Source organism: Gracilinanus agilis, chromosome 3 (assembly GCF_016433145.1).
Source record: "Gracilinanus agilis isolate LMUSP501 chromosome 3, AgileGrace, whole genome shotgun sequence".
Taxonomy (NCBI): Eukaryota; Metazoa; Chordata; class Mammalia; order Didelphimorphia; family Didelphidae; genus Gracilinanus; species Gracilinanus agilis.
Genome location: NC_058132.1, coordinates 364,267,714 through 364,284,522, shown reverse-complemented (window position 1 = coordinate 364,284,522; position 16,809 = coordinate 364,267,714). Strand labels below are relative to the sequence as shown.

At 36.1% G+C, this 16,809-nt stretch overlaps 1 protein-coding gene across 1 annotated transcript in view; it reads left to right on the top strand.

Moving 5' to 3' along the window:
• Positions 1-16,809, top strand: part of ALCAM (activated leukocyte cell adhesion molecule) — a 141,909-nt gene that overhangs the window by 111,100 nt on the left and 14,000 nt on the right. Inside the window, exons 4-8 of the mRNA XM_044669194.1 lie at positions 8,477-8,541; positions 9,073-9,157; positions 9,567-9,749; positions 15,022-15,149; positions 16,296-16,428. Coding sequence (XP_044525129.1) covers positions 8,477-8,541; positions 9,073-9,157; positions 9,567-9,749; positions 15,022-15,149; positions 16,296-16,428 — 594 coding nt within the window. The remainder of the gene's footprint in view (positions 1-8,476; positions 8,542-9,072; positions 9,158-9,566; positions 9,750-15,021; positions 15,150-16,295; positions 16,429-16,809) is intronic.

Below are 16,809 nucleotides of genomic sequence, written 5' to 3'. Positions count from 1 at the left end.
GTGTGTGTGTGTGTGTGTGTGTGTGTGTGTGTGTGTCTGGAAAAATAAATTCCCATATTGTCCATGTCCAAAAATGTACAAACTGATGCAAAATGAAGTGAAAAGAGAAAGAAAACAGTTTATATAACAATGCTATCTTAAAGACAAACAACTTGGGAAACCTTAGAACTCTGATCAATGCAATGATCAGCCATAATTCCCGATAGCTAGAAGTGAAGAATATGATTTTCAAAAATTAACATTGGTAAATGTGAGTGAGGTAAAGATAACTTTATATTGTGTTTCATCCTCCCACTTTGGAGCTTCATTATGAGACATAGAGATGAACCCTTTGTTGGTCCTCAAAGGTTATGCCAACAGAGTGCAAATCTGGCGGGTCCTACACCTGGAAAGAGCTGGAAAGAATTCAAAAATGGTCCTCAAGCATGGACTGACTGATAAGTGTCTTTTGTCTGAAAACCAAAACGTGGAGTTTTGTTTTTTACTATGGAACTCATAAAAGATATTGACTACATTATGAAGAGGTATTGATTGGTATAGAGAATGCTCACATTGATGAAATCATGGCTATTTTGAAATACTCAAATCTTCACCATTATTTCGCCATGATAAATCTCAAAATGAGAATAAGGGGGATGGATACAAGGCTTTGGCTTTCATAGCTCTTCACAGGTGGTAACTGAAAAGGTGAGACAGAGATCACCTCTATACTCAAAATTCTTTTTAATCAATCTTTCCTTAGCCAAGGTTCAAGTGAGTTTTTCGTCTCAAAGGATTGTCTCTATCACAACTACCACAGTGTGAATAGCTGAATGTTGAGTAGACAGGAAAATCTTACCCTCAGAATTTGGGACCATATAGCTTTCTGTTTGTAGAGGGGAGGCTGTTTGTAGAGGCTAGAGAATGAAAGTGTCCCCATATTGTCATAGAACAACCTTCTGCCTTGATCTTGGATAATTTTTTGTTAATATCCCTCTCAAGGATTACTCTGGGACCAACAAGAGCAAAAGCCCAAACAACCAACTGATGATATCTTCTGTGCTGCAAAATTTTCTAAATTATTTCATTATTGGTAAAATAATGCAAAAGTGAATGCTAAGGATTTTTTTCCTTTAAAACCCTTGACTTCCATCTTAAAATCAATATTGTATATTGGTTCCAAGGCAGAAGGAGAGGTAAGGGCTAGGCAAAGGAGGTTAAGTGACTTGCCCAGGGTCATATAGCTAAGAAGTATCTGAGGCCAGATTTGAACCTAGGATCTCCCATCTGTGGGCCCGGCTCTCAATTCACTGAGCCCCCTAGCTGTCCCTAAGGATTTTTTTTTATCAAAAAATGGAAAGTTTTGGCATCATGGGCCAGTCAAGTAGATAGGAGAGATCATATATCATATATTCAATAAATAGTTTCTCATTCCTAAATAGGGAAGCAATTTTGTATAGCAAAAAGAGGACTCAGTGAAATTAAAAGAGTTATGTTTATATATCACAACTCTGCTATTTATTTATCAAAAGAAAGAATATCCATAAAACGTGTTCCAAACTTTGAAGCTCCATATAAATGTTAGCTACTTGATTGTCTTGCTCCATAACTTTGAGAAAGTTATTCAGCCTCTGAGTGCCTGTTTCTGAAGCTGAAAAGTGAGATAGATGTGGAAGAGATGGTTCCTAATGGAATGTTCAGCTCTCCATCAAATATGATAACCTATAAATGACCTAACCATTCCCCAACAGGTAAATCTCTCTTTAAGTGGATTGATTTCTCTCCAGCCATTCCTACTTCCTGACCCTAGAGGTATGGCTCTATTTCACTTGGTCTAAGCTGGTCTGAACTTTATGGATAATAAAGAAGCAAGGGAAAAGAAATTATTCTTATGATAATAACAACCTAGCATTTATATAGGACTTTATGGTTTGCCAACTACTTTACAATTTTATCTCATTTTATCCTCACAATAGCACAAGAGGGAGGTGTTATTATTATCCCCATTTTTTTTTACAGATGATGAACCTGAAGTTTACAAAGGTTAAGTGATCATTTGGCCAGTTTGTGTATCACTAGTAAGTGTCTGAGCCTGGATACAAACTCAAGTCTTTCTGACTCCAGGTAGAGAGCTCTATTCACTATACTTTTGAAAATATATTAATAGGGGCAGATAGCTAGAAGAGTAGATTGAGACCCAGGCCTTGAGATGAGAGGTCCTGGGTTCAAATCTAGTCTCAGGTGGGTGACCTTGGTCAAGGCACTTAAACACAATCACCTTGCCCTTTCGGCTCTTTGCATTGGAACCGATACCTTGGTATTAATTCCAAGACAGAAGGCAAGCATTTAATTAAATAATAAAATTTAAAAAAAATATATATATATATATGTATGTATATACATATATATATGCCACTGAATATCAAGTATATCTTAGGTTTAGTTATTTATGAGTACATGGCATAGCATCCCCACAAATGTTCTATAGTACATTTGGCAAAATTATTTGAGTCATAGCATAATAAACTTTCACTCTAGTCTATAAATTTTACATCTTTGCTCAAGAGTGAAGCAAGACTGCTAGCTTTTTCTATGTTTTCTCCCTCCTTTCTTTTAAAGTGTGATCAGGTTAAAGATGAACAGTCTGGAAATTCAGAAAGTTTTGCTATACTGACATTTTAAACCTCTGCAGCATAGTTCTGGAGCAATGACGTTCTAAGTTTCTTCAATAAAGATAAGCATGTCAGCACTAATCCTCTTAGTATAGGGTAAGATCCAAAATGATTTTAGACACACTTGTTTATGTGTCCAGAGGCAAAATTTGACAGTAATTAGTATCACTTAACTAAATGACTTTAATAATATAAGTACCTTTGTGGCACTATTTTCCCTAGAAATTGTATATACATATGAATTCATAAAACATTACAATATCATTTACATATTATTTCTTAAACATTTGAGTTGATGTATAATTCTGTTTATAGAATATACGTCTTTATAGCCTTTCAGCTAATAATTATTGATATGAAAAAATTACACAGAAAAAGAATTTTAAGCAATGTAGAGATTTTGAAACAAAATTAAAAGGGGACATATTGCTCAAATATAATTTCCTTAATAATGTGAATCTCCCTTGCTAATAAATAGATACCTTTAAATGGAAATCTGATGTCTCAAACTGCTCATTTGGGGGATGAGAGAGAGAGACAGGACTACTATTAAGTTTGCCTGCAATTTAGTTTTATTCAACCAGGAAGATTTTTTTAAACTAGTATATACCATTATTACCTACATATTAAAATATACTAAACTTACTCATACATTATAGCATACTGACCAGTTACGTGTGATCATATGTACAATAACACCATAAATCATTGCTTTGAGAAAGAAAACGTACGTTTTATGTAAAAAAAAAAAAAAGTAAATGTGTGCTTGTGTATTTCTGCACTGCATTCCTCATTGAATTTAGTGTCTTGGAAAACAACACCGTCCACAGAGCCTGCGCATTATCTCCCTCAATTCTAGATCGTCTTTTAGCTGGAGATTTCATTTACCCTTACATTTCAGTCACAAGATATGCCAAAGGTGAAGCTAAAATAAGCTCATTCCTTTTCCCTATGCATATTTGTATTTTCAGAGGTTGTGTGGCATACTGAATAGAAGATAACCTCAGGGTCCCAAAGACCTGAGTTCAAGTCTTGCCTCTGACATGATGCTTGATAAATAAGTGCTAGGCAACTCTTAAGACTATAAGAGACCGGGAGGATGACAGCATATTGGTAGAGTTGCCTTACCTGAGAGCCCTCATAAACAGTCAAATTTAAGAGTTCAAATGGACTTTAATGATAAACTAGCCTGACTCACTCATTTTACAGACAAAGAAACTGTTCAAGAGCAGAGAATGTCTTGCCCAAAATTATGCAAGTATAAAAAGCCAAGATTTAATCGTATATCTCCTGCCTCCCCAGTATAGTACGTTTTCCACTTAATAGACATATATGGTAAACTTGGCTATCTGGAACCATGAGGGAATGAGCTTTCTGAATATCCACCTTTCCCAAATAGCTGAGCTTATCCCTTTAAGCACCACATCATTGTTCATATTAGCCTTCTGAGACAAAAATCTTTCTTAAAATGTAATATGCTCTTCCATGCCTTTTTAGAAGAGTCCAGAGAGCACAATGTAACCTTTTCTTGATAACTGTATCTTTATCATGAACATCAATTATTAAGCTGTGCTATATATGAGAGGTGATAAAACTAGACAGCAATTCATCTGAAGAAGAGCTGGGGATTCTTTTGGACTGCTATTTCAAAATGAGTCCATAGTAATACATGTTAGCCAATAAAGTTCCCATGATTGATTATAGGCTGTGTTTAAAGAGACATACTATCCCAGAATAGAGAAGTGATGTTCCTTTCCTTGCCAGGCTACATCTGGAGTGTTACATTCAATTCCAAGTGTTAAATTTTAGGAAAGACCAGTCAAAATAATAAACGTCTTCATGGGCTCAGTAAATTGAGAACCAAACCTAGAGATGGGAGGTCCTGGGTTCAAATTTGGCCTCAGACACTTCCTAGCTATGTGACCCTGGGCAAGTCATTTAATCCCCATTGCCTAGCCCTTACCAAGCTCTTCTGCCTTGGAACCAAGATATAGTATTGATCCTAAGATAGAAGGTAAAGGTTTTAAAAAAAAAAAGTCTTCATGGTCATGCAATATAAAGACAGAAAAGAAGGAAATTACAATCCCTAGTTTAAAAAAAGGAATACCTAGATCAGGGGTCGGCAACGTATGGCTCTTGAGCCATATCTGGCTTCACCTTCTGAACAGCCAGTCCAGGCAGAGCCCCAGGATGTGCCCCAGGGGGCCCTTCAGCCCCCGCCCCATATTCCAGCGCCTTCCACCTCCATCCTCCTCCTTCCGCAGGCGTTTATGGCTCTCATGGCCAAAAAGGTTGCCAACCGTTGACCTAGATGGATGATGAAAGCTAGCTTTATGTGTTGGTTATGGAGAAAAGGGATTTGATCTGTTCTTGGAGATCCTAGAGGGCAGAGCTAAGGGCAGATAGGTGGCACAGTGGATAGAGTGCCAGCCCTGGTGTCTGGTCAAATCTGGCCTCAGATACTTACTGTGTAACTCTGGGAAAGTCACTTAACCCTATTTGCCTCAATTTCCTCATCTGTAAAATGAGCTGGAGAAGGAAATGACAAACCATTCTAATCTCTTTGCCAAGAAAACCCCGAATAGGATCACAGAGTCAGACACAACTGAAACAGCTAAACAACCACAACAAAGGGTAGAATTGGGAACAGTGCCCAGTGTAGGAAAGTTGCAGAGAATTTGATTTATTGTCTTAATTAAAGCTATGTAAAAGTGAAATGGACAGATTCATTTTAGATTTTTTTAAAAAGACTAAATGGCCCCCGTGGAAGCATGCTATATTGTGGTTATCCAATGGCTCCCTGTTGTCTCCAATAGAGACTTCTTTGGGGCTACAAAACTCTTAATAAATTAGCCTCTTCTTAACTTTCCAGACTTCTTATTCTCTACCATACTCTCTACAATCTAACTGTACTGATCTACTTCTTGTTCATCATATACAATACTCCTTCTTGTGGCTTGGTGCCAGCTGTCCTTCGTACCTAGAATGAACTCTTTCCTCAGTTTCATCTCCTAGTTTTTATAACTTTACTCAAGACTCATCTCAAATCCCAGCTTCTACTGGAGGTCTTTCCTGGTTCGTCACCCATACTACAAGTGCCTTTCTTTTGAGACTAGTTTCCATCTGCACTGTCAAATATTATGCACATACATCATTATCACATGTTCTCTCCCCATCTCCCCATTGGAACAAGAGCTCTTTGAAGATAAGGACTGTATTTTTGCCCCTTTTTGTATCCCCAATACTTATAGCACAGTGCCTGGAAAATGTAAGTCCTTACTAAATGCTTATGGACCTGCTTTTTCAGTTTGAAGATTCTGTGATTCTGTTTCTGTAATATAGAATTGGCCTTGAGAGAAATGTATAAGACTTTCCCTCTATCCTAAGTGGCTCTGGCATATTATGCTTTTTTGTGTGTTTATGACTCCTCTCATTCTTCCTGTGACAGCATGCCTGCCTAAAATAATCCTACCCACCTTGCATTTTTGCTGCTTTTATCTAAGATGGACTTAGAAATACTATAATCAAAAACATAGTTTCCTAATGAGAGAGAACCTCAGGGACTTTGCCATTAGTACACTGCAGGAGTCTTGAAGGATGAACCTTGTGACTACTGTGGTTTTTGCACTCAGAGACTGTTTTTGCCTTCTTCCTCATTCTTGGTGGAAATAGCTAAGTTCCAATTTGGTGAAGTGTCAGTGGTAAAGCCACTTTATTTCTGTTGGATAAACAGGATTAAAAGTACTTCACATAGCAAACAAGAAGACCCTGGAGAATGTAACTTCTAGTCTCTTGTTAGGAGAAATGTAGAATAATTCAATAATAAGATTCAGGGAAATGAGTAGCATATATGTAATGATAACGACCAACACTGGCCTCAGTGAAGAGATAAGAAAACACACCTCCCTCTCTTCTTTGTAAAAGTAGAGAACCATGAGTATGGATCATTGCATATACTGTCAGATGTGGCTGATATATTTTTCTTTCTCTCTATTTTTTATTCTTTTCTTTCAAGAAATAATTCACTAGGAGGTAGTAGAACAACATATTTGAAAATGAAAGTTGTGTGACATCAACAGCAATTGAAGTTGAGTTTAGGGTAAATTGGGAGCTCAAATCATGCACGAAGCATGCTAGATGATGGTATTGAGGGAATCAACCTCTGGCATATACCTTGTGCCACGGATATTTCCAATGAAACATGTACTTCAGCCTCTTGATAAAGTGCCAAACAATTAGAGGCAATTAGTTGGTATCTTCCATGACAGGGGGGACTGTGTTTAAGAGGATTGACAGTTGAAAAAGAAGAGCCACCAAAAGAGTGGACTTAAAGGCAGAGAAAACTTGTTTTCACTTTCTTCTTCCTCTCTTCTGAACAAATGACTATACTCTAGCAACTCTTCCTTTGACTTTCTGTAAGAGCAGAAAGAATGGACTTCCCCTTCCATGGCTCTCAATCTCCTCACTCACTCAGCAGGTAATAAGAAAAAAATCTAAGACCTGACCTCCAACACATACCTTCTGGTTCCATAGTGCAGGAGTACCTTCTTCTACTAAAGGGCCTGATCTCCAGGTTCACACTGACTATGTTCATTGTGACACCATCCTAGAACTTTAGGTAAAAAGTCTCCTAAAGCTTAAGTATGGCTCATGTCCAGGATCTCCTTAAAATATATGAGCAGAAATCCTTCTAGAAAGGTATTGAATGTACCAAGTATATCAGCTATAGATAGGACAGCTATTGCTTTCTTTCAATATAAAAGAAATACTTCAAATATAAAAAATTTATATTGGCATATACTTCTAAGTGCACTCCAGTTATACTCTCCCAGGAAGTTGATATACTTAAAACATCAGAGACAGCTAAATAGTACTTCACTTGCACTTTGGCCCTCAATTCTGTCGGAACTACGCACGTAAGATCCACAATTAGGACATGACTTGGACTCATCTTCCTGATGGTGATCATCCATCCTCTCAGAAAATCTTTTTTCAATTTGTCAGACAAGGTACTATCTATAAGTTTGAAGGCAAGACTATCTTATTTGTATTTGCACCACAAGCATTTAGCCCAGTGTCTGGCATATAGTAAGCACTGAATAAATACCCTATCTGTGTATCCCAATCCCCTCCTTACATACAGATGAGAACTGATGTTCAAAAAGATTTAAGAAATGTGATATCTAGTGGCAAAGCAGAGTTTTGAACTCAAGTCTCCTGCTTCTTAGTCCTATGACCTTTTCATTGCACTGGAATACCTCAAGGATAAACCAGGTTTGAAGGTTGTCCTTCAGAGCCTTACCAGTTCTGTATGTGCTGCAGGGGTTCCCAATATCTTCACACTTCATTTTTTGCATTTGTCCTACTATAGCGATAGTGCTAATTCATCATGTTATAATGAGCCTGATGCTCATGATAGGAAGTGGGATAGGCAGCTATTCAGAGGTACACTGGCTCTTTCAAAACACTGGGGTGCTATTTCGTCCTTTCGCTTCAGTATTCACTGTTAGAACCATCACCAGGGTTGGTAAAATGCCTAGGAAGCTGTAAGAAAAATAATGCTTTCTAATTAGAGAGATCATATTCCAAAGAGTTCCAGGTACTTAAAATAACATTTAAAATAAATAATGCAGAGGTCTGGTGTGGTGGGGTTTTTTTTATATGTAGCTGTTCCAATTTGCCAAATTGCAATCTTTGTGCTGATTCTATTCTTTGATTGGTCACTTGTTTTCCAGCTTTGGGAAAATGAGTTATTTTGATATAAGGCAAAACAGAAGTCCTGTCTTTCTACCTAGATTTTAATTTTCTTTTTCTTTTAATTTCAGAGCAACCATCTAAACCTGAAATTGTAAATAAAGCACAATTCTTGGAAACAGAACAACTGAAAAAGGTAAGACACATATTTCTTGCTTAACTAACTGACTTAATTTCACCTAGTCTGAAGGGACTGATAATAGCTACATAAGAATCCAAATTTGGTTCATTTGGAATAGGCAGGGGACCAGTCACTTAAGAATTTGTGCAGGAGATGCGAGAAAGTTAATTCATCTCTCTTGCAAAATACCTGTAGTCCACTGTTGGAAAATTTTAGCTCCAAACTGGCTGATAATCTTCTACTTACTTCTCACTAGCATAACTAAACATTTCTTTGTTAAAAGAAAAAAATGACTTCTGTTCTATTAACCAATGTTTCTGTATGATGAACATAATGTTTATTCTAAACAATTTTTAATACAAAGGCAGTAGAATCATTAAGTAGCCTAACCATTGACTGGTAAGGTTGGACAATTGTGTCTCGATGAAAGGACATTAGTAAATAATATGAGGGTGGACAGATCACCTCCATCCCACACTGGATCACTAATTTTTGTTTAAATAAATCATTTAGACTTAAGTGTTTACATCATCTTCTGTTTTGCAGTTGGGTGATTGTGTTTCAAAAGACAGTTATCCAGATGTCAACATTACATGGTACCGGAATGGAAAGATTTTGGATCCTTCAGAAGGTGAGTCAGAGTTTGGACTGGATATACAACTTTGTTTATAAATATTTTGCTAAAATTTGACCTATAACTATCGGCCTTGTCACTTTAATTATCCATTAATCCATTATTTTTTTCCTCAATGCCAATTTAATACTGCTGAAGAAGTGAGAGGAGCAAGAGAAATTGTTTCTGTATGTGACATGTTCTCATAGTTAAAGTGTGTGGGAGACAGGACTATAGAATTCTATTTCTACTTATACCAGTGTTTTACTCTATAACACCAAAAAGACATCTGCCTTGTGGCGTGTCACTCTCCCCACCTGTACAATGCCTATAGCAAGACTAAATTGTCTTTAAAATGTTTTGTATAGTTTAAGTATTTTGAATCCAGATAAAAGAGCTTATCATTAGTATTTCTTCTTTCTTCTAGATATGGTCACAGCTTTACAAAGACAAGTGGATCCAGCAACTCAACTCTTTACTGTAACATCATCTCTAACATACAAGACCACAAAAAATGACATAAAGATACCATTTACATGTTCTGTGACATATTATGGCCCATCTGGCCAAAAAACAATTCATTCTGATCAAGCTTTCTTTGATATCTACTGTAAGTTACTCATTTTTCATATACCTACAAAATAATTTATCTGTGTCAATTAATAAGCAAATATTGGTGTTAGTAAACACCAAAGATTTTGGGTCAGAAGAATTAGATTCCAATCATAGCTCTGTCATTTACTGAATGAATCAAAGTTCCCAAGCCATCTTAAAATATTGAACATATTTAGAGTTCTTAATACTCTTTTTTTTCTATTTAATTTGACCTACAATTGGAATTACATAGTATATTCTAACTAGAAGAGTTCCTAGATATTGTCTAATCTTAATCCTAGAATCTACAGGTATATTCTTCAAGTATTTAACAAATACATTTTCAAGCACTTGTTCAAGGAGAATTGAACAAGAAGCAATGTAGAAAAGTCTAATCATGTAAATTTAGACTTCATGCAAAGAAAACTTTCCTAACAATAAAAGGCATCCACAAATAGAATAGATGCCTTGAGGATCAGTGAATTTCCTTTCCCTGGTGGTCCTAAAGAAAAGGCAGAACTATCATTTTCTGGGTGTATTGTAGAAATAATGTTGGTTAAGTTATACTCAAGAATAGATGACTTCTGAAGTCCTATCTGTGATTCCATAAATGTTTGATTGGAGTCCTGTTCTGTGTCTTCATTTTACAAAGGAATAAGCACTCAAGCAGTACTTGCCTTTTACCATACAACTATCTAAATTTTATGACTCTTAATTCTGTGTGCTTTCTATCTTATTACTTCACAATTCAGCATTAGAAGTACAGTGTATTTGGTTAAGGCGGGAGGAGAATAGTGGTTTTTCTTCAACTAAGAAGCATAACAAGTTCTCTAAAGTAAAAATTTACTTGAAATTCCAGTAATGGCATGCTCTGTTCAAGAATAAATCTATCAATCCAGTTCCCATCTGTTCTTCACAAATGGTGAAAATGCCAGTGAGGCCAAGGAAAATTTCCAAATCACCTACGTTTTATTTTCTGTGTTATAAAACAAATAGAAACTGGTTTGAATTTACACCAGAAAAAGTTAAAAGTACAATGCTTTTCATGAGAAAAAAATATGCCTTAAACTAACCAAATAGGAAACTGTTGGGCCAACAAACCCAGATCTTTCCTTTTAACTTAGAAAGTAGTATTGCTCTTCTGAAGTAAATTCATTTTATTTGTCCTATTAATGGCAGAAAACAAGATAAACTTTTCCCAAGCAGTTTATATGGTAATTAGCATAACTAATACTACTGACTGCAAATTTCTAATTAGGTGAGGCTGTCAATGTGGTTTACATAACTTGAGGTGAGAATAAAAGGGTTATAGAGAGAACAGGCAGTGGAGAAAGTATAGTCAAGAAGGCTGGGAAGATTAGAAGGGAGAAAGTATGAAACGGGAAATTATGTGGGCTCGCCACAGTTGGCTCAATCCACTGAATATTTTTGAGAAAGGCAATGTGTAGTAACTATAGACAAAAAGCAGAATAAGACAAAATCCTTTCTTTCAAAGAGCCTATATAGCAGAGCCACATAGTCGGGCCATGTGAATGAAAAGATTAATAACAATATAAAAATCATTGCCTAAGTGCTATAAGTAAGTCAGTTTGACAGAAACATGGTTCATTTAGGGAAATAGCAAGATATGTCGAGCAGATAGAGGTTCATCTAGATTCTGGATGCCATACTACAAAATTTGGAATTAACTCTATATGTAATTGGCATCCATTTAATCAGGAATCAACATTCTAAAAATAGCATTATAGGAAAATTAATCTGGTAGTGTTGTATGGAATGGATTGAAAGAGAAAGCTAGAGATAGGGAGATCAATTAGAAGCCCAACAAGCCTTAGCCCAGAATGATAGCAATGGGAAAGTGTTTGTGCCACTTTGTATTTGTGTGACCTTGCAGAAGCCATTGAACCTTTGCCTAGGTCTCTGTTTTTTTACTTGTAAAATGAAGCTGGGTTAGATGATGCCTAAGGTCCCTTCCATCTCTAATATCTAATCCCAAGAGCATGGTGGAAAAAAAATTACAAGGCTTGATGACTGACTGGCTGTGAGATTTAGGCAGAAAATTTGCGATCTCTAGGTTCTACATTTAAGTACTGAAAAACTCGAGAGATGGTCTAGAAGAGAGATAACAGCATGGTAGAGTTAAAATGTCATATAGCAAATGTACATCACATATTATATACCACTACCAGAATAATTTTCCTATAATGCTGCTTTTGGAATGTTTATTCCTAATTAAATTGATGCCAATTACATGTAAAATCAATTCCAGACTTTGTAGTATGATATCCAGAATCTAGGTTGACCTTGATATACTATTACCCTAAATGAACCAAGTTTCTGCCAGACTAATCTACTGGTGGCACTTACGCAATGTCCTACAGCTAATCAATGAAGGAACTAGAGGCTGGAGAAAACTGGGGCACTTGTGGTTGCTATCAGAACTTTGAAAGCATTGGTATGTGGAAGGATTACAATTGTTTTGCTTGATCCTAGAGGGAATGAATGGAAATGACAGAGAGATAAATATTAGATCATTTGAAGATCAATAGAATTCCTACTTAATAAAAAGCTATCCAAAGTCAGATTCCCACTCTCCTCAGATAGTGGGTGTCCCTTTACTAGAACCCTTTAACATTAGAAATGAATAGGATTATCAATAGACAGAAAACTATTCTTGATCTCTCCAAGAATTCTCAAATTCTGGATCTTCTAGAGGATGGAAAATTAATTACATGTCAAAAAAGTTGTAGAAAGTCCTGAACAAGTGTAGGTTAGACTGGATAGTCCCTGATGCCTCTTCCTGTTTTGAGGGTCTGTGATTTTGAGTCAAATATTATGATGCTGATACTCTCTGAAATATTTAGCAATTTATTAATTTACTAGATCTGTGATTTTATCAATATGGAGATTAAAATAAGGAACTTTCTTTCCCAAAGCATACTGGCCTGCCTGGTAGCATTGGAGATTTCTCTTGGACATTAAGAGATTAAGTGATTTGCACCAGGTCCTATAGCCAGTAGATGTCAGAGGCAGGACTTGAACTCATGCCTTCCTGAATCCAAAGATAACTTTCAGTTCAGTATCCTGCAATGCTTCTCTACAGTGTCCTAAAGTTTTCAAAGTTCTTTATGCACATTTTCTCAATTAATTCTCACAATGTCCCTAGGATATGTTACTATCAGCTTTATTGTCCTTATGTTACAGATGAGAAAGTTGAATCTCAGGGGGATTTAGAGACTTGATGATTAGGAGAACAATGTTGCTTCTGATGGGATCAGAAAAGCCAAGAAGGAGCTGTCATTTTGAGAAGGATGAGAGGTTTCATTTTAGTTATATTGAGTTCTCTCTAGAATATTCTTGTTAAACTGCCAATTTGATGCCTGGGAATGGGATAATATATTGTCTCCATTATCCCAGGTTAGCATATTAGTTTCCTAGTGAAGAGCGAGACTGTGAACAAAAAGAACACAGAACACATTAGGGTTGGAAGGAAAGGAATGGGAATGATTTAAATTTCCAAGTGGAGGTGGAAGGGTAGACTCCAGTAGGGTGACATGTCTTGGGCAGTAAATGGTACAACATGAGAATAGGAGTTGGGGAATGGATGGAATGAGATAGAATGGGGGTATAGGGTACCAAAGGGAAAGAAAATAGTGTCAAAGACAAACTTTATGTATTTTATAATGCATTTTTCACAATTCCCATCATGGCGACTATTAGTTAAGAATCAGGGAAAAGACAATAACTTAATTACCCTCTCAGTCCTGTTCCTGACATTCTCTAGACTTCAAAACCATGTATCCCCTCTACTTTATCTCCAGAACCCTACTCTATTTTCCAGCTGCCTTTTGGTTGAAGAGCTATACTATTAGAATGTCAGATCCTCAAGGCAGAGACTGAATGATTGTAATGATAAATAAGATTTACATAGTGCTTTAAGGTTTGCAAAGTTACATATATATGCATATATGTATATATGTGTATATATATATGTATATATATACATATATATGTATATATATAAAACCTCATGTCCACATATACTCTGAAGTGAAGAGTAACCACACAAGAACATTCTAGGTGAGATGCAGACTGATCAGAGAGATTGCAAAATTTGCAAAAACATTGCAAACTTTTTGCTGTCGTAGGCATACAAATTGGGAAAACAAATTCTCTTTTACTTCCTTCTTTCTATTCCTTTAATTGTATCTAAATTTTTGACATGATATGAAAAAAATATTTTTGTAGCATCTGGGCAACTAATTTAGCTTAGCCCCGCAAGTGTCATTTATAGCATTAATTATTGGAGTTTTTCTTGGAGAGGTCACTTTTGTCTTTATAGGGATGTTGAAGTATATTATTTGGAGAAATTCCATGCACATCACTAATGATTCAACAATTGCAAAGTTCCCAAGATGAAAAATTATTCTGTCAGAAATGAGCCTTTGAATTAATACCATTTGTGAATCCAGTATCAGGAAGTTAGTCATTTTGGAAATTCATATACTTTAGGAACTGGGATTCCCTCCCCCACCCCTATTTTGTACTTGTTAAATGTGGCTCATTATATGTAGATTTTAATTTCCCTAAAATTCTGCTTGTGAAGAACAGCTAATAGTAAAGAATACCCTTTAGTCCTATTTTCTTTGGAAAAATTACAAAGTGGAATGAAAGTTGTAGCTTTGCTTCATTGAACAGGGCAGAATTATATTACATTTACAGTTCTGCTGATTGTGTTAAGGGTCTCCCTCAGATCCTGGGATTCATCTTTTTGAAAAGCAAGTATACTCTTCAGCATCCCAAAAAGCTTTGTGTGTGCTATTTAGCTCATGTTCCTTTGTATTTAGTGCAGGGTACTATTATGTAATGTGAGTTCAGAGGGACCTAATAGAACTAGCTATTTTGATGGCTGCTTCAGTCTTTCCAAATAGTAAGTTTCATAGAATACAGCTACATTCTCTTATAATGAAATCATACAGTGAGATTGTTCCTACTGGTCTTTTACACATAAAATAATTATGGTCATTCCTACTCCAGTTAAAGACATTTTGCTAAGAAGAAATTGATTTTTATATAACAGGGTTCTTTTGTAGTTTGTTCTAACTAGGGTTAGTACTCTGTATGGAAAGTACCTATTAACTTAAATCCTTCTATAAAAAGATACATTTAAGCAATTACCATTACTTGCTTCTTGAGAAAATTGTGTATAATTTAGTCATTTGCATTATATGTATAGAGTAATTTGGTACTTGACAAAAATTGTTAACTTGTGTCCATTATTTTTGCAGATCCCACAGAGAAGGTGACAATTCAAGTCCTGCCACCCAAAAACGCCATTAAAGAAGGAGACAACATCACTCTAAAATGCTTAGGAAATGGTAACCCCCCTCCAGAGGAGTTTTTGTTTTACCTCCCAGTAAGTGCCACAGCCCTGCCACTTAGCTTTAGAGCTATCATTTCCTCTGTTTGACATTTGTCTGATGTTCACATTTTGTAACATAAAAGAGGGAGTATGGTGTTGCTCTTACTGAGTTCTTATGGAAAGCTTTTTCTAGTCCATAGAAAGCTATGGAACAAGGTGGACTTTTTTCTTACCAATAAAACAGAGGAAGTAACTGTTAAAACTCTTCCAAAATATAAATCCATTGGGGGACTTAAGGGGGCGGCAGGGAATGACCAGAAGACAAAATAGCTTAAAAAACCCAATGGTCAGTTTAATTTCTCAAATAAGGTGCTAAATTTGTCTCTTCTGAATGGAAACAAGAATGATAACTGAGGAAGAACTTAGTTTGCCTTCTGATCCTAGCTTTGCCAGTCATTCATAGGATGAACTTGGAAAAAGTTCCATCTTGTCTCTGTGCTTCAGTTTTACCATATGAAAAACAGGAACAACCTTTTTGGAGATTGTTTAACTATATCTGAAGCACCAATTAAGAATTACACAGCCAGGGGGGCAGCTGGGTAGCTCAGTGGATTGAGAGTCAGGCCTAAAGACGGGAGGTCTTGGGTTCAAATTCGGCCTCAGACACTTCCCAGCTGTGTGACCCTGGGCAAGTCACTTGACCCCCATTGCCCACCCTTACCACTCTTCCACCTAAGAGCCAATACACAGAAGTTAAAGGTTTAAAAATGTAAAAAAAAAAAATTATGCAGCCAGAAAAACATACCTGTCCAAGAACAACCGAAAACAAGCACCTCGCCCCAAGCAGAACAATAACTCAGGACATGAAACCCAAATGTCAAGAACAGTACAGATATTTGGCTCTAAAAATAATTTAACAATAATTTTCAAATTGTTTTTTGTACATTTCGTTTATTTTAATTTTTAAATGATTTGTGTAATAAAATGCCTTTATTATTTCTTCTCTAAAAAATCTAGCAACACAAAAGCAAAATGCCAAACATTTGAATTTAAATTCCAATCACAAGTTCTATATATTTCATTCAAGCAAACCTCTTCCCTCTCAAAACCGAAGGAACTATATTGCAGTCATTAAGAAATATGATTGTCCTCATCTCTGCTATCCAGTGTAATCACAGGCTGTTTTACCTCTATCCAAAGGGACAGCCAGAAGGTATAAGAAGCTCAAATACTTACGTATTGACAGATGTAAGACGAAATGCGACAGGAGACTACAAATGCTCTCTAACAGATGAAAAAAGTATGATTGCTGCCACAACCATCACAGTGCACTGTAAGTTACCTTATTTTTTCATGCACATTTTCCAAAAAGCAATTTCTAGCTCCCTTTGTAAACAAGTTGCAATGACCTGTTTTAAATGACCTGGTTTCATTAGAATTAAGTTCATGTGTTTCAGTACCACATGGGTTCAATCTTTGTATTACAAAGTTTGTGAAATGTGTGGATTTAATTAATGCAACTTTCAATTGTGCTGTAAGTATAATATCATTCTAAATTCCCTCAATTTGTAGCATCAGAAATGGGTATCTATTATGAATAATGAGTCATTGTATATGGTGATGTACTGACTAAATGTTCCTGAAAATCACAGAAGCAGTAGCTGACCTATGGAAGCTTTGTCTAATAAAAATTTATTTAATAGAGAGCAAAAAT